Here is an 18,800-nt window from a genome sequence, read left to right on the forward strand (position 1 = left end):
AGGAATTTGCAGAGAGTGGCAAAACATCTTCGTTTGAATCTCTCTTCATTATTAAAGGAGTCTAAAGTCCTGATTGTTTATTAGTGGGATTCAGACCACTGAAGTGGAAGAATTAGAGGGCTCTGGATAGAATCTTGTGCAATTGTCTTAAAAAAAGAACCGACACCAAAAACACTGAGCAAATTAGCACACTGTTCACTCACAGGGAAAAGTACCACTAAGCTATTAATTCTTTAAAAGTAATTTTAAATACCCTCATCAACTCTGTGTAGGCGTAGGGAGAGATTTCTCACAGTGGTTAGTACTTATGGTACAGGGTTGAGAGTTCTCAAAGGCATTCTACTCCATGCCCAGACCATTTCCACTGAAACTTCTCTCTCTCTACTGTATTTAGGCTAAGATATTTGAATGTATTTGAGCAAGAAACTGTGGGTCCCAGGTTCACTATATACATCTCAGAGGGGACCAGTCCTGGGTACAGATAGTTGAAAGCGCATCATATCTTGTGACATTTGATGGAGATATTATAATCAAAGGGGTGTGCATATGGATTAAGGTAGCCTATACGAGGGCTGGCTAGGTTGCCAGCCCCATTAGCTAGTGTCTGCAGACTGGAGATTCCCATTAGTTCCTTGGCAGGTATCAGGTAACTAACTCCTAGGAGGGTCCTTTCTCTGCTTCTTGCTTAAAGCCACAAGTCACGCTATGGGCTCTGGTGCAGTTTGCTATTCCCTCAAGAGATGTCATATGTCCTGTATTTTGATGCCTTTCGTTCCTCCCGTTTTGAGGCTGTTCTCATTTCTGCCCCATCCATGTTGCTTTTTATTTTATTTTTAATTTAAATTTATTTATTTTAATTAGAGGCTAATTACTTTACAATATTGTATTGGTTTTGCCATACTTTTTATTTTAGATATTTATTTGGCTGTGCTGACTCTTAGTGTGGCATGCAAACTCTTCATTGTGGTATGTGGGATCTAGGTCTCTGACCAGGGCTTCAGCCTGGGTCCCCTGCATTGAGAGTGTGGAGTCTTAGCCACTTGGAGTCCCCACACTGGGAGGTCCCCATGTTGCTTTCATTGGACTGATTCTTTGCACTTCTACTGAAGTGAATTTGTCACAGGCTCAGGCATCACTTCTTCCTGGCACTCCAGTGACATTGTTTGACCTGTTGTCTTAGAGCACCATCTCTAGAGGAATTTGAGCTGAGTTCCAAGGGGCTTTGGCAAGACAACATTTTGGGTAACTGTGTTTGGGGTCTGTGCAAGAGACACGTCCTTCCTAGAAGTCAGCCAGCATCTCAGGAATGCTGACATTCTATCAGATGATTCTCTATTGCTTTGGCCTGAGGTATCTACCTTTGTGTTGCGGATATACTTAGGAGTCCCTCTTACAAGGATGAAATCTCCGTCTCCCTTGATCTTGGATATCCGCATCTGCTGCCCATTGGAGAATAATTATTGACCTCAGACCACTTCAGGAGATATCTGCTGTACGTGTGGTCCACTTAGCCTCACATACTTTGCATTGCCTGGATCTCGTTCAGAACTATAAAGCATTCAAGGATGGATAAGGGGGTGTTTGGGGCTTTGGGACTATATATAATTTCTACAGGCTGTCCCTGTCAACTTCATCTCCATCCCCATTGCTTCTCCGTGACTCAGGTTTGCAGTCCCATAATCTACTGATGGCACATTCTAGCCACCACTTGAGATCTCCCTCTCCAGTGCCTGGCGTTATGCTCCCCAGGGTTGGCCCTTGTTTCTGGAAGCAAGCGGCTTACCCAGGCTCATGTGTGTGGGCCTGAGAGTCAGCCCCCTTGTGAGAGTTCAGTGTTTGGGGGACAAGCTCAGCAAGTGAGTCCAGGTAGGCCCAAGCCCATCCGTCCTGGGCCTGCAAGCCCCCAGGTTTGAGCGAGTCTCTCTGAGACAGGCCTTCTGCTTTCCCCAAGCCCTGCCCGCACCCCATCCTTGGAGCTGCATCCAGCCGCTGCCTAGTGCTTGGCCTGTGCAGGACGCTTGCACTAGGTCTTTCTAGTAGGTGACCTTGGGCTCTCCTCCGAAGGATCCGGCTTGGTTCTCTCTCCTGGGATCCCAGAACTCTGTCCTGTACGGAACCTTTGCTTCCCCATGACAACCAACCTGACCCTGTCTCCTGTCTCAGTCTTGGCTCTGCCTGAACTCTTCACACCGTCCATGGTTTGCTGTTGCAGCCACATGCTTCCTTCTCTCGGAGAAATCTCCACGGGCAAGAGGTCTCTGGAGGGTCTACCCTCAGAGTCTCATGGCTCCTCTTGGAATCCTCCTCCCATCGGGGCTGCCTCTGAGTTTAGGATTTTTCTGACAGCTTCATACTCCCCCTGCTGAGGAGAGAGTAGATGACTTGGTTATGGAATTGCCGAGAGCCAGTTACCAAGCAAATGGGCCATGCGACACAACTCAGGAAGACGTGCCCCTGACTGTGTTCTTGCATAATGTGCTCCATTTGAGTTCGGCCCAGATGCTTAGGAGGCTTAAGCTTAAACTTCCCAGAAATCAAAATATGAGAACTCTGTGATAGGGGCTGGAATTGGAAAATCCCATTTAACTCTACATACAAATATTGGTGGTGCACATAGTCCTCTGAGATCTATCGTGAGTCATGTTGAGTTGACCAGGGCCTAGCCAAAGCCCATTCTGCATGCTCCGTTCATATCCAGTTTGGGTTTTTATTCATTCTTTCTTTCAATAGTCAATTATTGAGCATTAGTTATGTGTGAGGAACTCCTGCTGGACACAGGGGATACTCAAGTGACCAAGATAAATAGGTCTTTGTCCCCATGGTGTATACTTAGCAGATGGTCAGAGGGAGTTCAGACAGTTCAGATGCTCAGTTGTGTCTTACTCTTTACCACCCCATGGACTACAGCATGCCAGGCTTCCTTGTCCATTGCCAGCTCCCGGAGTTTGCTCAGACTCATGTCCATCAGGTTGGTGATGCTATACAACCATCTCATCCTCCGTTGTCCCCTTCTCCTCCTGCCTTCAGTCTTTCCCAGCATCAGGATCTTTTCTAATGAGTCAGTTCTTCTCATCAGGTGGCCAAGGTATTGGAGTTTCAGCTTCAGCATCAGTCCTTCCAATGAATATTAAGGGCTGATTTCCTTTAGGATGGACTGCTTGGATATTGCAGTCTAAGGGACTCTCAAGAGTCTTCTCCAACACCATAGTTCAAAAGCATCAATTCTTCGGCGCTTGGCCTTATTTATGGTTTAACTCTTACATCCAAACATGACTACTGGAAAAACCATAGTTTTGACTAGATGAACCTTTGTTGGCAAAGTAATGTCTCTGCTTTTTAATATGCTGTCTAGGTTGGTCATAACTTTTCTTCCAAGGAGTAAGCGTCTTTTAATTTCATGGCTGCAGTCATCATCTGCAGTGATTTTGGAGCCCAAGAAAATAAAGTCTGTCACTGTTTCCATTGTTTCCCCATCTATTTGCCATGAAGTGATGGGACCAGATGCCATGATCTTAGTTTTCTGAATGTTGAGCTTTAAGCCAACTTTTTCATTCTCCTCTTTCACTTTCATCAAGAGGCTTTTTAGTTCCTCTTCACTTTCTGCCATAAGGGTGGTGTCATCTGCATATCTGAGGTTATTGATATTTCTCCCGGCAATCTTGATTCCAGCTTGTGCTTCATCCAGCCCTGCATTTCACATTGTGTATTCTACATAAACGTTAAATAAATAGGGTGACAACATACAGCCTTGACGTACTCCTTTTCCAATTTGGAACCAGCTTGTTGTTACATGTCTGGTTCTAACTGTTGCTTCTTGACCTGCATACAGATTTCTCAGGAGGCAGATCAGGTGGTCTGGTATTCCGTCTCTTTAGGAATTTTCCACAGTTTGTTGTGATCCACACAGTCAAAGGCATTAGCTTAGTCAATGAAGAAGAAACAGATGTTTTTCTGGAATTCTCTTGCTTTTTGTAAGATCCAGCAGATGTTGGCAATTTGATCTCTGGTTCCTCTGCCTTTCCTAAATCCAGCTTGAACATCTGGAAGTTCTTGATTCACATTCTGTTGAAGCCTGGCTTGGAGAATTTTGAGCATTATTTTGCTAGTGTGTGAGATGAGTGCAATTGTGTGGTAGTTTGAGCACTCTTTGGCATTGCCTTTGGGATTGGAATGAAAACTGACCTTTTCCAGTCCTGTGGCCACTGCAGAGTTTTCCAAATTTGCTGGCATACTGAGTGCAGCACTTTCACAGCATCATCTTTTAGAATGTGAAACAGCTCAACTGGAATTCTATCACCTTCACTAGCTTTGTTCGCAGGGAGGCTTCCTAAGGCCCACTTGAGTTCACACTCCAGAGGGAGAAAAAATACTAAATAGGTAACTAATATTAAATCACTAATGTGATTTTAGATCGTGATAAGTATTAGGAATCTAACAAATGTGAGGGACTAGGATGTGGAGGGGCTCCTTAGGTAGAGTGGTCGGGGAGATGTCTTTGAAGATGTGGTCTGAGCTGAGATCCAAGTCATAGAAGGAGCTCACTCTATGAAGGTTCAGGGAGGGGGCATCTAGGCAGAGGAAACGGGAAGTGGTGAGACCCTGCAGGGGAGTCACTTTGATAGTGCCAGAGTATCCTGGGCATGGGGATCATGGAGGGGGAGCATGGAGGAAGGTGTTTCTTGGTGAAACGGAAGCCGGGCCCTGAGCATGGTTGTTGAGTGGTTACATTTGAACCTAAGTGCAGGGAAGTACTACCAGAGGGGTTTATGCTGGGGATGGATAGGATCTCATTTAATTGTTAAGAGATCACTTCGGCCATTCTGTGAAGGATGGGTTGAAGGAGGAAAAGAAAAGAATAAAGAAATCAGGAGGCCAGTCAGGAGGACAGTTCTGGAGTCATGCAAGAGATGGTGTGTCCTGGACCAGGGTGGTGGCAAGACATCCATTCGCCATCCAGTATGTTTAGTGAGCGTGTTCTCCATGCCAGGCGCTAGTCTGGGTTCATGGGAATGAGCAGGACAGATTCATTCTTTGCCTTCATGGGCAACTTCCATTGATGTGAAGGAGACTAAAAAGAAAACCAAATAATCAGGAAATTATCTGATCTATAACAGATGGTATGTTAGTCCACCAAGGCTGCCATCACAAAGCAGAAACTGGGTGGCTTCATAAGCATTTCATTTTCTTATGGTTCTTATGGGGAGGCCCCCAAGCCCAAGGTAAGGTGGCGTGTGTCCTCCCATGGTTTTTCCTCTGTGTACATGTGCCCCTGGTGTGTCTTTGTGTGTCCAAATTTTCTTTTGTAAGGACAGCAGTCAGACTGGGCTAGAGCTCACCCTAAGAGCCTCATTTGAAGATAGTCACCCTTTTAAGTCTCTGTTACCAAATACAGGCACAGTCTGAGCTATTGAGCGTTACAGCTAAAAAGATGGGAATTGGGGTGGGGGGGGGCACAATTCAGCTCATAACAGATGGTAAGCGGCGCCATAAAGAAATTTAGAGGGGGAGAGAGGTGGTGGACAGATGAGAGATGAATTTAGGAGGTAGAATCCACTCGTCCTGTGCAATCAGAGCAGGATCCAGAGGCATCAAAAATGGTGCACTCTTAGATTTATATAATTGGCTGGGTGTTTGATTCTGGGAAGGAAGTGCTGCCTTTCAAGGCACCTACTGCGCACGGGTCCTGGAGTCTGCTCATGAGCCCAAGAGTTGTGCAGCCTGCTCGTAGCTTCTGAACTGACCTTTGAACTGACAGTGCTTTTCCCACAATCTCAGCCTTAATGCATTTGTGACTTCACTCACCATTGTTAAAAATTTAGCTATATTAAAAAAAAAAAATCCTCTTTAGATCCTCAGGCTTCATAATTCTCCACTCCAGTTCTCTAAAACATTTTTTAAAAATTAACGTACGGTCAGAGTTTTATCAATAAGCAATTCCACTGAATATTCCAAAAATTCCAGAAGGCTTAATGAATGATTTGCAATTGTACTGTCCATCGATTTGAGCTGAAGTAATGACTGTAAACACTTGCCTCACAGCTTCCAAAACAGTGACCGGAAGTAAGGTGTGATACTGAACGGAAATTATTTTCTCTTACAAACTGAAACCTCTCCTTTATATTTTATAGCACATTTAACATTTTTGAGTTATTCTGCAAGTATTTTCGCCATAGTTACCGTCTGCTGCTGGTTCTCTGTGTCACCATTAGCAGGGCCACTGCAGTTATAACCATGGATGATAAATGTCAGCACAATTTTCCATTTGGTTTCTAAGTTTCTAGCTCCTAGGTTGACTTTTAGAGTTTTTTCAACTTTTTCTCCCCCATCATAACCTTGCGGGGCCATGTCACTGAGCCCACGGTCTGCAACACGTTTTAATGTATGTTGTGTGCTTTCTTCTCAATTGTGTGGCTTCCTACTGAGCACTGTCAGGTTTAAAGAGTGAGAAAAAGGGCACAATAATATGTCTTCAGATGCTGCACTGACATCTGTAGGAGCTTAAATGTCACCAACATCAAGGCATTTTGCCCCAAATGCACAGCCAGTTTTCTGTTAATCCCATTCCACAGGGTCCCATTTTGGAGGAGCTGGGTCTCAGTGGGGAGTGAGTGTGGGATGCTTAAAAACCCCACACTGATGGCTGGTCTGGGCCCCAAGGTTGCCTGTGTTTGTTGGAAGGTTGAGTTAAAGTGGGTGGCCTCATATCTTTCTTGGAGCTGTAGATGCTGGAGGAAAGTCACTGCTGGCAGAGGACAGGGCTCAGGGGGAGACTGGAATTGGGGGCTGGGCTGGGAGGAGGATGTGGAGGCCAGGAACTTTGAGAACTGGACTACACTGGTCTCCAGCATAAGAAACATCTGAGAGAGAGAGAGAGAGAGAGAGAGAGAGATTGATTTGTCAAGAGCTTTGGAGGCATGTGGTCTGGGAAGGTTCCCGTGTTGAGAACCACGATCCAGGGCTGGCGTGCAAGTGATGCTTCAGTGTGACACCTGCAGGGATGGGGGCATCTCTGGACCTAGGGGTTCCGCCCGGGCAAGACTGGCCAGTGGAAATTGTTCCCTGTGAGGCTGTGTCTCAGAGACCACCAACTAGAAGAGTGTGCCTATACTTATGTTTTGTTGAGCCTGCATGATGTTTTAATAAATGCAGTCACAATTTTAGGGACTTCTCTGGTGGTCCAGTGGTTGAGACTCCATGCTTCCAATGAAGAAGGCTTAGATGAAATCCTTGGTTGGGAAACAGATCCCACATGCCTTGGGGTATGGCCAAAATAAATTAATTAAATAAATGATACTAGCAACTATTAAAAAAAAAAAGATTTTAGAATGAGTGCTTTCATCTAAAGCCTGAATTTCTTATTTGCTGTTAGAAGTCAGATGATTGGCTATCTCAAGCATAGATGTATGGCCACCATGTGCTGGATTTAGGGAACTGCTAGCTGCCCCCTTCCCTCAGGTCACAGGGTCCTCATCACTCCTTATCGTGTCCTCAGCGCTAAGGCTGGTGTCGGATTCCAGTTATTAGCGTGCTTGGCTGCTGCTTTTCTGATACAGAGAACTCTTTATTTTCCCCCCAAGTCTCTATGAAAGTGGGGAAATGAAGACGGGGGCAAGGAGGTGGCAGTTTTGTTTTTGTTTGTTTCACACTGAACCACTTTCTCTCTTTACATAACTGTGAGACTCCTGCAGGTGCGTGGGTTCATTATCTCTGCTATATGTAAACGCTTGGTGCTTTACCAGAATTATTAACACCAGGGGCCATGAAGTCTCTAAATTCTCTCTCACTGAACCTGGAAGGGAGGGAGGAAGATGGATTGCAGATGAAAGAATCAAGGCATGAGGTCTGCCGCTTTGAAGAAGGGAGGCGGCAGAAGCAAGCAGGAGACATCGATCCAAAGAAGATCGCACAAGTCCCAGAGGTTTAACCATTTGCCCTGGGTCCCCAAGGGTAGGGGGAGACCTCCCTTTGAAAAACCCAACACAAAGCCTCATAACACAGGCACTAAGACTCCACACCTCCTCCCTGCCATGGAGTAGATGTTCCTCCTGCCTTCAAACCAGTGACATAAACGGGGCTTACAAGGTTCACACTATTCCCACTTAAGAATTGGCTTAAACTGATAGTTCTAAAAATAACATTACAAAATTATCCAGGAGAGTGAAAAGGAAGCCATTTCAGACAATCAAAGCAGCATGACATTTGTCAGGGTGACTAGATGCACAGATCCTCAGCTCTGAGAAACTCGTGGGAGGGCTTCCCTGCGCCTTGGACTCTTGACGCCATCTAGTCGGGGGGCCCTGGGGGGTGGCACGAGGGGGACTCTGAGCTGTTGTCACTTCGTTTGAAAGCCTGAGCAGCAGGTGTATGTTTTCACACAGGAGGTCTGCCTGATCACACCAAGGTCTTTGGCCTGTGTTGAGCATTGCAGATAGTGACACACGTTATGGAGCAGATAGTTCAAAGTGTGAAGACCACGGGGACGAATGCCACGGAGAGGGATCTCTCATGATAGAATATTCCAGAGCAATGAGAAGAACCTGGAGAATCAGCACAGCTTTGCCTGGGAGCTCTTTCTTTGAACCCTAGACTCCAGGTGATGTCACTGAACTCTTGCTGCCCACAAGGCCAAGAGAATGTGCTGGTTAAATGGTGAAATCTGGGGCTAAAACAGGCACGGACTGAATTCTGTTCCTGTCGTCCATGCCATGTAGCATTGGACAAATTGAACTTGGCGAGCCTTGGTTTCTGCGTCTCTGAAAGAGAAGTAATAGTAGTCTACTTTAGGAATGTTATGACGTTAACTTCAGTAACACATGTGAAACACCACCATACCTAGCATTGTAGGAGCTTTCAGTAAATGGTGTATTATTATTGCTTGTCTGTCTGGGTATTTGAATCCTTCTGGAAAGATAGCCAGGGGCCTTCATTGAGCCTCCTTGATCCTCTTAAGAAGTCTCCATTTGATCACATTCCAGAGCTGTTCGCTGATTGGTTCATCGTGATTTAGTTGATGTGACAGGGATCCTTGGCACTTTTGTGCCTTGATGAAGAAACTCATTCTTCTAGACCTAGATTGTCAATCCACCCGTCTTTGGAGAGCTTGCATAGGTGTGGACCTCTCTCCACAAACAAGAAAAGAGATGAGCCTGAGTTGTCCAACATAAAACACATGTTTATTTCTAGAATCGATTGCCCAGGGACATCATGAGATTCATTTGAAAGTCCTTTCTCAAGTCCTTGGAATAAATGCCCTATCTCCATCCCATCCTGAGTTACCATAAAGAGTGCACACTCTGAACAGGTCTTGAATTCTCTATGCCTTGGTTCATTCACTGTAAAGCAGAGATAATACCATCACCAACTGCATTGGGTTAAATGAGTTATTGAATGTAGACACGGCACGTGACACCAGGCGAATACTAAGCCGCGAGTGAGTGAAGGCCATTGGTGTTCTCCTCCTCTTTCCCTCCTCTTCTCTTTGCTCCCCTACCCCCACCATTGTCCTCAGTATCAGCATCATCACCAAGGCCAGGTGTTGTGGGGTCTCAGGGGCAAAGGTGTTCACTTTACATTTTTTTCTTTCTGCTTACCTAGGCGACAGGGAGGTGTCTTCTCGGGTGAGCCCTCCACTCTTCCAACTTCCTCTTCCAAACATGACAGTTTTGCCCAGAAGCTAATAATACGGATTTTGAGGCTCTCAGAGACCTGGACTCCTGTCTTGCCTCCCCTAGTTTCTGGCTGTCTGACCATGCCGGATCCCATAACCCTTCAGAGCATTAATTTTCTTATTCCTAAAATGGAGTTACTGCCCACCTTGTGGATTTTCTGTGAGTTTTGAGTAAGGTGATGCATGTAAATGTCTTAGAACAGTACCTGGCCCATTGTAAGTAATCAATCCACAGTAGCTCTTCACTGAGCCAGGCCATCTCCCAAGCACAAATGTGCCCACCCAGTGTCCATCCTGAGCTGCCATCCACTGACAGGAAAGCAGTCAGGCTGTCGAACTCTGTCTTCATCTGCTTTTTGGCTTCTCTCTTAGGAAAAGCACCTCATTTTCTGCGGCTCCAAAATGTTGAAGTGAACGTGGGGCAGAACGCCACTTTTCAGTGCATTGCTGGCGGAAAGTGGTCTCAGCACGACAAACTTTGGCTCCAGGTAAGGATGGGGGGGGGCACCTGCTCACACCTGTGCAACCCTTTGGGAAGGGAAGAAAATGTGTACTGTGAGGAAGGGCTTGGTGCGGAAGGGAAAGGGTGTTTTTCATATGCCTCTGCTCCTTGGATGATACTCTGCATCCATGATCTTGTTAAATTTGTTTGCTAATTCTGTTATGTAGGCATCAGTATTCCCATTTTGCAGACGGAGAAACTGGGGCTACAAGTATAAAAGTGCCAGAACAAGAATTTACAATTATGACCTTTCCAAACTTCTCCCGAGGGGACTCCCCTGGTGGTCCAGCGGTTAAGACTTACACCTTCCAATGCAGGAGGTGTGGGTTTGATCCCTGGTCAGGAAGCTGAGATCTCACATGCTTTGTGGCCAAAACCCCCAAAACATAAAAGCAGTATTTTAATAAATTCAATAAAGACGTTAAAAAAACAAACAAACTTCTAACAAACTTTGTCCCTTAAGCCCAGATTTCCGGGGTTGAGGCAAACTGAATATTTTAGATGCTAAGTACATTTGCATTTCCATACAACTTTTTTGTCAGTTTCTACAAAAAAATCCTGTTAGGGTTTTGATGGGGGTTTATTGCATTGAATCTGTAGATCACTTTGGGGAAAACTGACATCTTAACAATACGAAACTTGTCACCATGAACATGGTATATTTCTTTACTTATTAAGATCTCTAGTAATTCCACCAAGCAAGGTTTTGTAATTTTCAGTATCCAGGTCTTGTATATCTTTAGTCAGACTTATCCCTAAGTATGTCCCATTTTTGATGCTACTTACTGTAGAAGACTTCTAGAAAACCCAGTTTCTGATTTTTCATTACTAGTATATATAGAAATACCATTGACTTTGCTATATTGATCATGTACCCTGCAACCTTGTTTAACCTACTATGGCTATTTAAATTTAAATCAATTAAAATACCTCCAATTCAGAACTCAGATGCTTAGCTACACTGGTCACATTTCAAGTGCATGAGAGCCACCTGTTCTCATGGCTACCATGTTGGACACATACAGAGAACATTTCTGACCTTGCAGAGAGTCCTATGGGAGAGTGCAGCTCTTTGAAGTCATCGCCTCCCATTCAAGGAATGAGGAATATGGCTCCAAAGAAGCTGACTCCCATGACCTCAAACTTCGTATACTTAAAGATCTCTATCATCCCTTCTTACTGACATTTTGGATGTTGGTCCTTAACTCACTCCCAGCACATTTTGATGGGAGTTCATAGTGTCATTTCTCTTCTTGCTTTTGAGCCCATTTCCTGCAGTTGGAAGATCCCTGGGCAGAGAAAGCACATCTGTGGATTTATTTCTTGCTTCTTAGCAGTAAAGTAGAATAAAAATAGCAGTAAATAATAATGCCTCTTCCTCCTGCTTCCTAGGGCTGTATGCAGACCACAGGATAGCACAGGAAACGTCCATGTGTCACTCAAGGATTAAGTAATGCTATTTATTCATTATAGTTAGTATTAAATGCATTAGGCTCCCAGGAAGCTCTGTCATTTCAATGGCGTTGCCTCAGTTGGGTCATGAGAATAAGAAGAGACAGTCATAGTACATTCAGCATCTGTATTTGGGCTTTCCAATTATTTTATGAATGTTATTGCTACAGTTCTGAGTGTTGTGTGCTCCAAACCTTGAGTCTAACAGTGGAAGGATGTTCAAGCAGAATGTAATCAACTTTTGAAGAAAATAGACAGAAACACAAGGTTTAGAACTCTTCTACATCTTTTTTATCTACTTTTCATTGTAAACCAAACCTTATTTCACAGAACGCTTTTCAGGTGGCTTACAGTAGAACATAAAGCATAACAAGATAGCATAAATTAAAAGTGAGGCAACACAAGGCAGGAGGAAAATAACACTTGGGAGCTGATCAGATGCAAAAAAGCCCTGCATTTCTGTACGTCTGCTGCTTCTGGTGAGTCACAGGCAGAGCCCACAGGACCACGGCCACCGACAGAAGAAGGAAAGCTTGGCAGCTACACTGTTCACATTGTCCCTGAGATAAACACAAACCAATTGCTCCAGAAATTCTAGCTGTTGTTCACACGGAAGCCAGACAGGAATTGTTCCCAGGAGTCCTCATAAAGAAAGCAGCGTGTGATGTAGGGAACAACATTTTCCACCGCAGTCTTACGAAGAGCGCACAAGTGATTCATAGGCTTGTTTTCCATAATGATGCTCTGGGTTAAAAGCAGTTTGGGGGGACTTCTCTGGTGGCCCAGTGGTTAAGAACCTGCCTGCCAATGCAGGGGACATAAGTTCGATCCCTGGTCCAGGAAGATTCCACATGCTGTGGAGCAGCTAAGCCCATGCACCACAACTACTGAGCCCCTGTGCTCTAGAGCCCACGTGGTGCAACTGCCAAAGCCCATGTGCTAGAGCCTGGGCTCGGGAACAAGAGAAGCCAACGCGATGAGAAGCCCGCGCACCACAACTAGGGAGCACCTCCCCACTCGCCGCAACGAGAGAAAGCCCACGCACAGCCACGAAGACCCAGGGCAGCCAAAAATTAAATAAATAATGCATAAAATTTCTTAAAAAGGCAATCTTAGGAGTGGTCATTGAAGGGGGAGATGGGGTGGGCAGTGTAATATGGGAGAGGCCCCTGATCCATCTGCATTCTGGGCTACTTCATATGTTTCTGGAGAGTGAATAGCTTCCATAAGTAGGAAACCACCAGAAATGTTGTCTCTCTCGTCTATATTTCAGGAAATATTGGGAGGTAGACGGCTTACGCTGTGCTGTCTGGCAAAACGCCCACTAGGCCAGTTAAGTCCCGGCTTACATGCAACAGTGGTATAGTTGGAAGTAGGTTAACGTCTTCCTATTATGTATGAAATGCCTGTCATGACACCTGCCACCCAGGGGACAGTCGCAGCCCTGATCTGAGACGGGCGGGCTAAGGCAGTGGCAGATTTCTCATGAAATACTGCTTTGGATTTATTCCACCATCTAGAGGACCAGCCTGCAGACTTGCCAAAGTTCTGTTCTATTCCCAGGGCTGGGGCGGTTCAGCCTGAGAATCTCCAGAGTGAGTGAAACAGCCACTTTGTGGCCGAGAGTCCACAGGACACCTGCAGCTGGTGTGTTTTTCAATAATGTTATTTCTTGCTGTAGCGCCAAGATAAGCTGACCAATCACTAAATCACTGAACATGGACTTTTTTTAACTGCCAGTTTTAAGTTGGGAGATAAGGTAGTGACTTTATTCTCAAAAGAGTATGTTAGTGGCCCTTCTTCCTGGCACTGGTTAGGGAGCACTTGTTGGAATCAGAATTAGGGGGTAGATCCCTGTGGCCTGTTGTAGAGAATGCTTGCCTTTTCTATAGAACAGGAATCTATAGTCTGCTTGTCCCTAAGGGCTTTCAGATTATAATTTAGTAAATTAAAAAGGAAGACTACCCACACACCTATTTTGACCCATCTGGAAACTTAATATATTCCTTGCTGTTGTTTAGTCACTAAGTCACGTCCGACTCTGCAACCCCACGGACTGTAGCCTGCCAGGCTCCTCTGTACATGGTATTCTCCAGACAAGAATACTGGAGTGGGTAGCCGTTTCTTTCTCCAGGGGATCTTCCTGACCCAGGGATGGCTCCTGCATTGGCAGGCAGATTCTTGACTGCTGAGCCACCAGGGAAGCCAGTATACTCCTTAGAAGACCCTGTCTGCTGGTGCCAGTTTTCATGGTGTTCATTTCTGCATGAAAATGGGTTTCCCTGGTGGCTCAGAGGTTAAAGCATCTGCCTGGAATGTGGGAGACCCGGGTTTGATCCCTGGGTTGGGAAGATCCCCTGGAGAAGGCAATGGCAATACATTCCAGCACTCTTGCCTGGAGAATCCCATGGAGGGAGGAGCCTGGTAGGCTATAGTCCATGGGGTTGCAGAGTTGGACACGACTGAGCGACTTCACTCACTTTCTGCATAAAAATAGACAGACAGGCTTATCCAGAAATGTGTATACATGGACTTCCCTGGTGGTCTAGTGGTTAAGAATCCACCTGCCAATGCAGGGGACACAGATTCGATCCTTGGTCCAAGAAGATTCCACGTGCCACAGAGCAACTAAGTCTGTGTACCACAGCTGCTGAGCCCATACGCCTAGAGCCTGTGCTCTGCAACAGGAGAAGCCTCCACAGTGAGAAGCCCATTCGCTGCAACTAGAGAGTAGTCCATGTGCAGCATGAAGACCCAGCACAGGCACAAATAAATAAAATCTGGGAAAAAGCAGATAAAAGCTAATTAAAGCCATGAAATTAAAAGACGCTTGCTCCTTGGAAGAAAAGCTGTGACCAACGTAGACAGCATATTAAAAAGCAGAGACGTTACTTTGCCGACAAAGGTCCGTCTAGTCAAAGCTACAGTTCTTCCAGTAGTCGTGTATGGATGTGAGAGTTGGACCGTCAAAAAAGCTGAGCGCCGATGACTTTGAACTCTGGTGTTGGAGAAGACTCTTGAGAGTCCCTTGGACAGCAAAGAGATCAAACCAGTCCATCCTAAAAGAAATCAGTCTTGAATATTCATTGGAAGGGCTGATACTGAAGCTCCAATACTTTGGCCACCTGATGTGATGAGCCAACTCATTAGAAAAGACCCTGATGTTGGGAAAGATTGAAGGCGGGAGGAGAAGAGGGCGACAGAGGATGAGACGGTTGGATGGTATCTCCAACTCAATGGACAGGAGTTTGAGAAGGCTCCAGGAGTTGGTGATGGGCAGGGAAGCCTGGTGTGCCGCATTCCATGGGGTCGAAAGGAGTCAGACACGACTGAGTGACTGAACTGAAAGTTATAAACAAGCTCATCTTGTTCTGGGATGATTTCTTCCTCAGGTGAAGCATGAAGTGCCACTGTCTCTGGTGCAAGAGCCTCATTCATAATTCACTGATTCCTTATGTGGTGTGTTGGCCTAAGGAATTCAAACTTGTGAATTTTTAAGCATTTTTGTTTTCAAGCAAATAAACAGTGTGCATCCTGAGTGGAATGTCTAGTAAGTGAAGCAGCCTACAGTTTGGGGAACTCTTTTGAAAAAAGGGGGAAAAAAAGGACAATATTCAGAGTGAAACTAAGTGGAACCATAGTGACAGTATTATCAGTGTAGCACCATGAAAATGTACCTGGTACATCTTTTTTTGGAAAGTAATTTGGCAGGAGCTATCTAACACCTTTAAATGTACATATTCTTCCAGCAAGTAATTCCACTTTGGGGAATTTACCTAAAAAATAACCAAAGACAGAGAAAAAATTTATCTGCAAGTGTGTTCTACAGGATGAAAAATCGAAAACAACCTAAATGTCCCAACAAAAGGGGCTGGTCAAGCAAATGGGCCAGGCTATGGAAGCATAGTTAATGCCATTCTCACAATGTACATTTTAGTGAAAATAGCAAGCTATAAAACAGTATGCCCAACAGATTAATTCTGTATCAAAAAGCAACCACATGTACGCACATATTTACATAGTTTTATACATACCTGTATAAATGCACACATATAACACTATAAAACACGTATCAGAATACTTAATGATTGATTGTGATGATGGATGATGAATTTTTTTGTAATAATTTTGTTTGGCTGCACCTGGTCTCAGTTGCAGCACACAGGATCCTCAGTCTTTGCTGTGGCATGTGGGAACTCTTAGTTTCAGCATGTGAGATCTAGTTCTCTGACCAGGGATCGAACCTGGGCCCCTGCATTAGGAGCTTGGGGTCTTCGTTACTGGATCACCAGGGAAGTCCCTACTTTCATCTTTAATCTTTTCTGTCTCATCCAAATATTCTAAAATAAATATAGGTAACTGATGTTAACAGAAAAAAAAAAAATGCTGTTAAAGGAGGGAAAGATGACCACCTTTTACTAGGTACAGAATATTCTAAGGATAGTAGGAGCCTTCACAGGACATAACAGAATTAGGGGTAGTTAGGCCAGCAGATGCAGGAGGTATAGGAGATGCAGGTTCGATCTCTGGGTCAGAAAGATTTCCCTGGAGAAGGGAATGGCAACCCACTCCAGTACTTTTGCCTGGGCAGTCCCATAGATGGAGGAGCCTGGTGGGCTGTAGTCCGTGGGGTTGCAAAGAGTCGGACACGACTGAGCGACTGAGACCACACGCACACGCACACACACGCCAACAGAAGCGGCGGCAGTGGTCCCCATTGGGGATACGGGTTCAGTTACCCTAGCCTCCTCCAACCATCACCACCACGCTGGATAACTGTTCATTAAGGTGGTAGAGGTTTAGAAGTATTTTTGTGTGTTGCCTGGTCTTTGTAGAAGACTGTGGCCTGTGAGATCCACACACTTCTCAGGGGCTCTGGGGCAGGGCCTGTCAGCCCCACAGCAAGGGGGACTTGCAGGCCTCCCTGCAAAGGATTCACTCCATTGGAATTCATATGGCAAATAATATCTGAAGAGTCTCAGAAATGAGGCCAAGCATCCAGAGCTTCTGCACAGATCACAGGAGGGGCACATACATATTTGGACAAATCACGGGCATTGTTACGGGGAGCAGACCCTAATCTGGCAGAAGAGGCTCCTGCCCTATGAAGCCATCGGCGCGGTAGCAGCACCCCGGAGCTGATGAGATAAGCAGGCATGTCAGTCCTCTGCAGCAGATTCTTCCTGTAAACCTGTTTTTCCCACTCCCTGAAGGGCTACCTCCTCCCCTGCTCCTCCATCGTTATTTTTATTATTCCCTATACTTGGCTTTTCTTTCAGCATTTGATGATGCTGACTGCTTCCTCCTTGAAAATTTTCCTGCCCTCTTGGTCCCATCATCTGTCCGCAACTATGAAAGGTCATTGCAGGCTCATGAGTTAGCCTGCCCATTGTGGGGATGCTGGCAGAAGACACAAGACTCTTGGGTCAGAGACCAAGGACTCTGTTACTCATCCCCCGGTAGGCAGCATGAGTTTCATGTCTGCAACAGTTTCCCTTGTCCCCCACCCACACCCCCAAGTCCTGGTGGGAAGATGATGTGGGGTGGATCTGGGTGGGGTTTACACACAGCCAGTCTGTGCCATCGCTTGGGATCCCCACACTTAGGAAACCCTAGTCTTTTATTATTACCTTTGAGATCTAATTTACAAGCCATAAAGCTCAATGAGTCTACACCTGTATGGGTTTTAGTGTGTCTACAGAGTCATGGCACCATAGCCACAAGCTCGCTCTTTCCTCCTTTTCACCTGCAGGGCCCCCAGACTTTAATTCAAGTTCCTTTAGGGTGACTTAGGAGATGGACATCTAGCTGGGGTTTGGATCTGCATGGGGTTGGGTTCTCTTAGGTTCCTCTGCACCAGATGCATGGTCCTTACCTTCCTCCATCCTGTGCAACTCATCTCTGACGACTGGAGGCAACTCTGACCTGGAAATGTCCCTTCTCATGTGTGTTCTTTGCTCCTTTACTTACGAAAGCACCTTTTAAATATATATATATATATATATATATATTTTTTTTTTTTGACTTCCCTGGGGCTTAGTTGTGGCTTGTGGACTCTTCAGTCTTCACTGAAGCTTGTGAGATCTTTTTTTAGTTGTGGCATGTGGGATCTGGTTCCCTGTGGTACCAAGGATCCAACCTGGGCCCTCTGCACTGGGAGCATGGAGTCTTAGCCACTGGACCACCAGGGGAGTCCCTGCTCCTTTAATTCCTGATATCTTGTCTTCAGTATTTTCCCTCGGCCCACTCCCTATTTATGTACATCGGGATTTGAGCCAGCTCACCCCTGCCCTGGCACACGGGCGCTGGGAGGAAGAGTGGTGGGCCTGCTTCTTGCCCTCAGGGAACTTTCCTTTCAACAGTGGAGACAGACGTTAAGCAACTAGTCACGGACTTAAATGTTTCATCACACATGTGACGAGGTTCCCAGGGGGTGAAAGAGTCTGCTGAGGGGGTAGGGAGTAGGGAGGGGTGGGAGTACTATGAGTCTCAGAGAAGCACCCTCAGAAGAAGTGGCCTGTGAGCAGAGTTCAGAAAGGTGAACCGAAAATAATCAAAGGGCCATCAGGCCACCCAGGGCGATAGCCCGTGCACAGACCCTTCACCACCGGCTCATCCTCTTTGTTCAGGGCTGACGGATCCCTGTGGGGCTTCTGCCAGGACCTTCCTGCCGCTGCAGGAACTCCGAACCCAGAAATCAACCTGAACTGGGCAGTCAGCCACGCGTGCAGTGGTCCCTTGGGAGGTCTTGAACATAGCTAATCAAAAATGATTTATGTCCACTTCAATTTCTTTTAACTTTTAATAAAGAATAATCAAAAGCTATTCTGTAGAGATTTCCAAAGAGGTACAAATATGGTCTTAAGAGAATCAATGGGCCAGATTTTAGCAAGTTGCTAAATGTCATGCTATTGAAGCAAGCAGTGTGACTAGAAAAGAATTTTCATCACGAATGAATTGTGGGAATTTCACCTAAATATTTTCTAGCCAGGAGATTTCTGGAGCAATTGGAGTAATTTTCAACTGGAAATGGTGGCCTCATTTTACATGGGTGTTTGCACGCACTCACGGCTCTAGGAGCTCAAATCAGCACACAGGAGGCTTCCAGGATCTGAGTGTTAGAATACCTCCTGTAAGACAGGCATAATGTCAGTTGCACAGTTTCCTCTTATTAAAGAC

At 45.6% G+C, this 18,800-nt stretch overlaps 1 protein-coding gene across 10 annotated transcripts in view; it reads left to right on the forward strand.

Annotated features, from left to right (window-relative positions):
* Positions 1-18,800, forward strand: part of PTPRT (protein tyrosine phosphatase, receptor type T) — a 1,160,479-nt gene that overhangs the window by 434,201 nt on the left and 707,478 nt on the right. For all 10 annotated transcript variants that reach the window (XM_027558515.1, XM_027558516.1, XM_027558518.1 and 7 more), the window contains exon 5: positions 10,040-10,155. In XM_027558515.1, the coding sequence (XP_027414316.1) occupies positions 10,040-10,155 (116 nt within the window). The remainder of the gene's footprint in view (positions 1-10,039; positions 10,156-18,800) is intronic.

Source organism: Bos indicus x Bos taurus, chromosome 13, assembly GCF_003369695.1.
Source record: "Bos indicus x Bos taurus breed Angus x Brahman F1 hybrid chromosome 13, Bos_hybrid_MaternalHap_v2.0, whole genome shotgun sequence".
Taxonomy (NCBI): domain Eukaryota; kingdom Metazoa; phylum Chordata; class Mammalia; order Artiodactyla; family Bovidae; genus Bos; species Bos indicus x Bos taurus.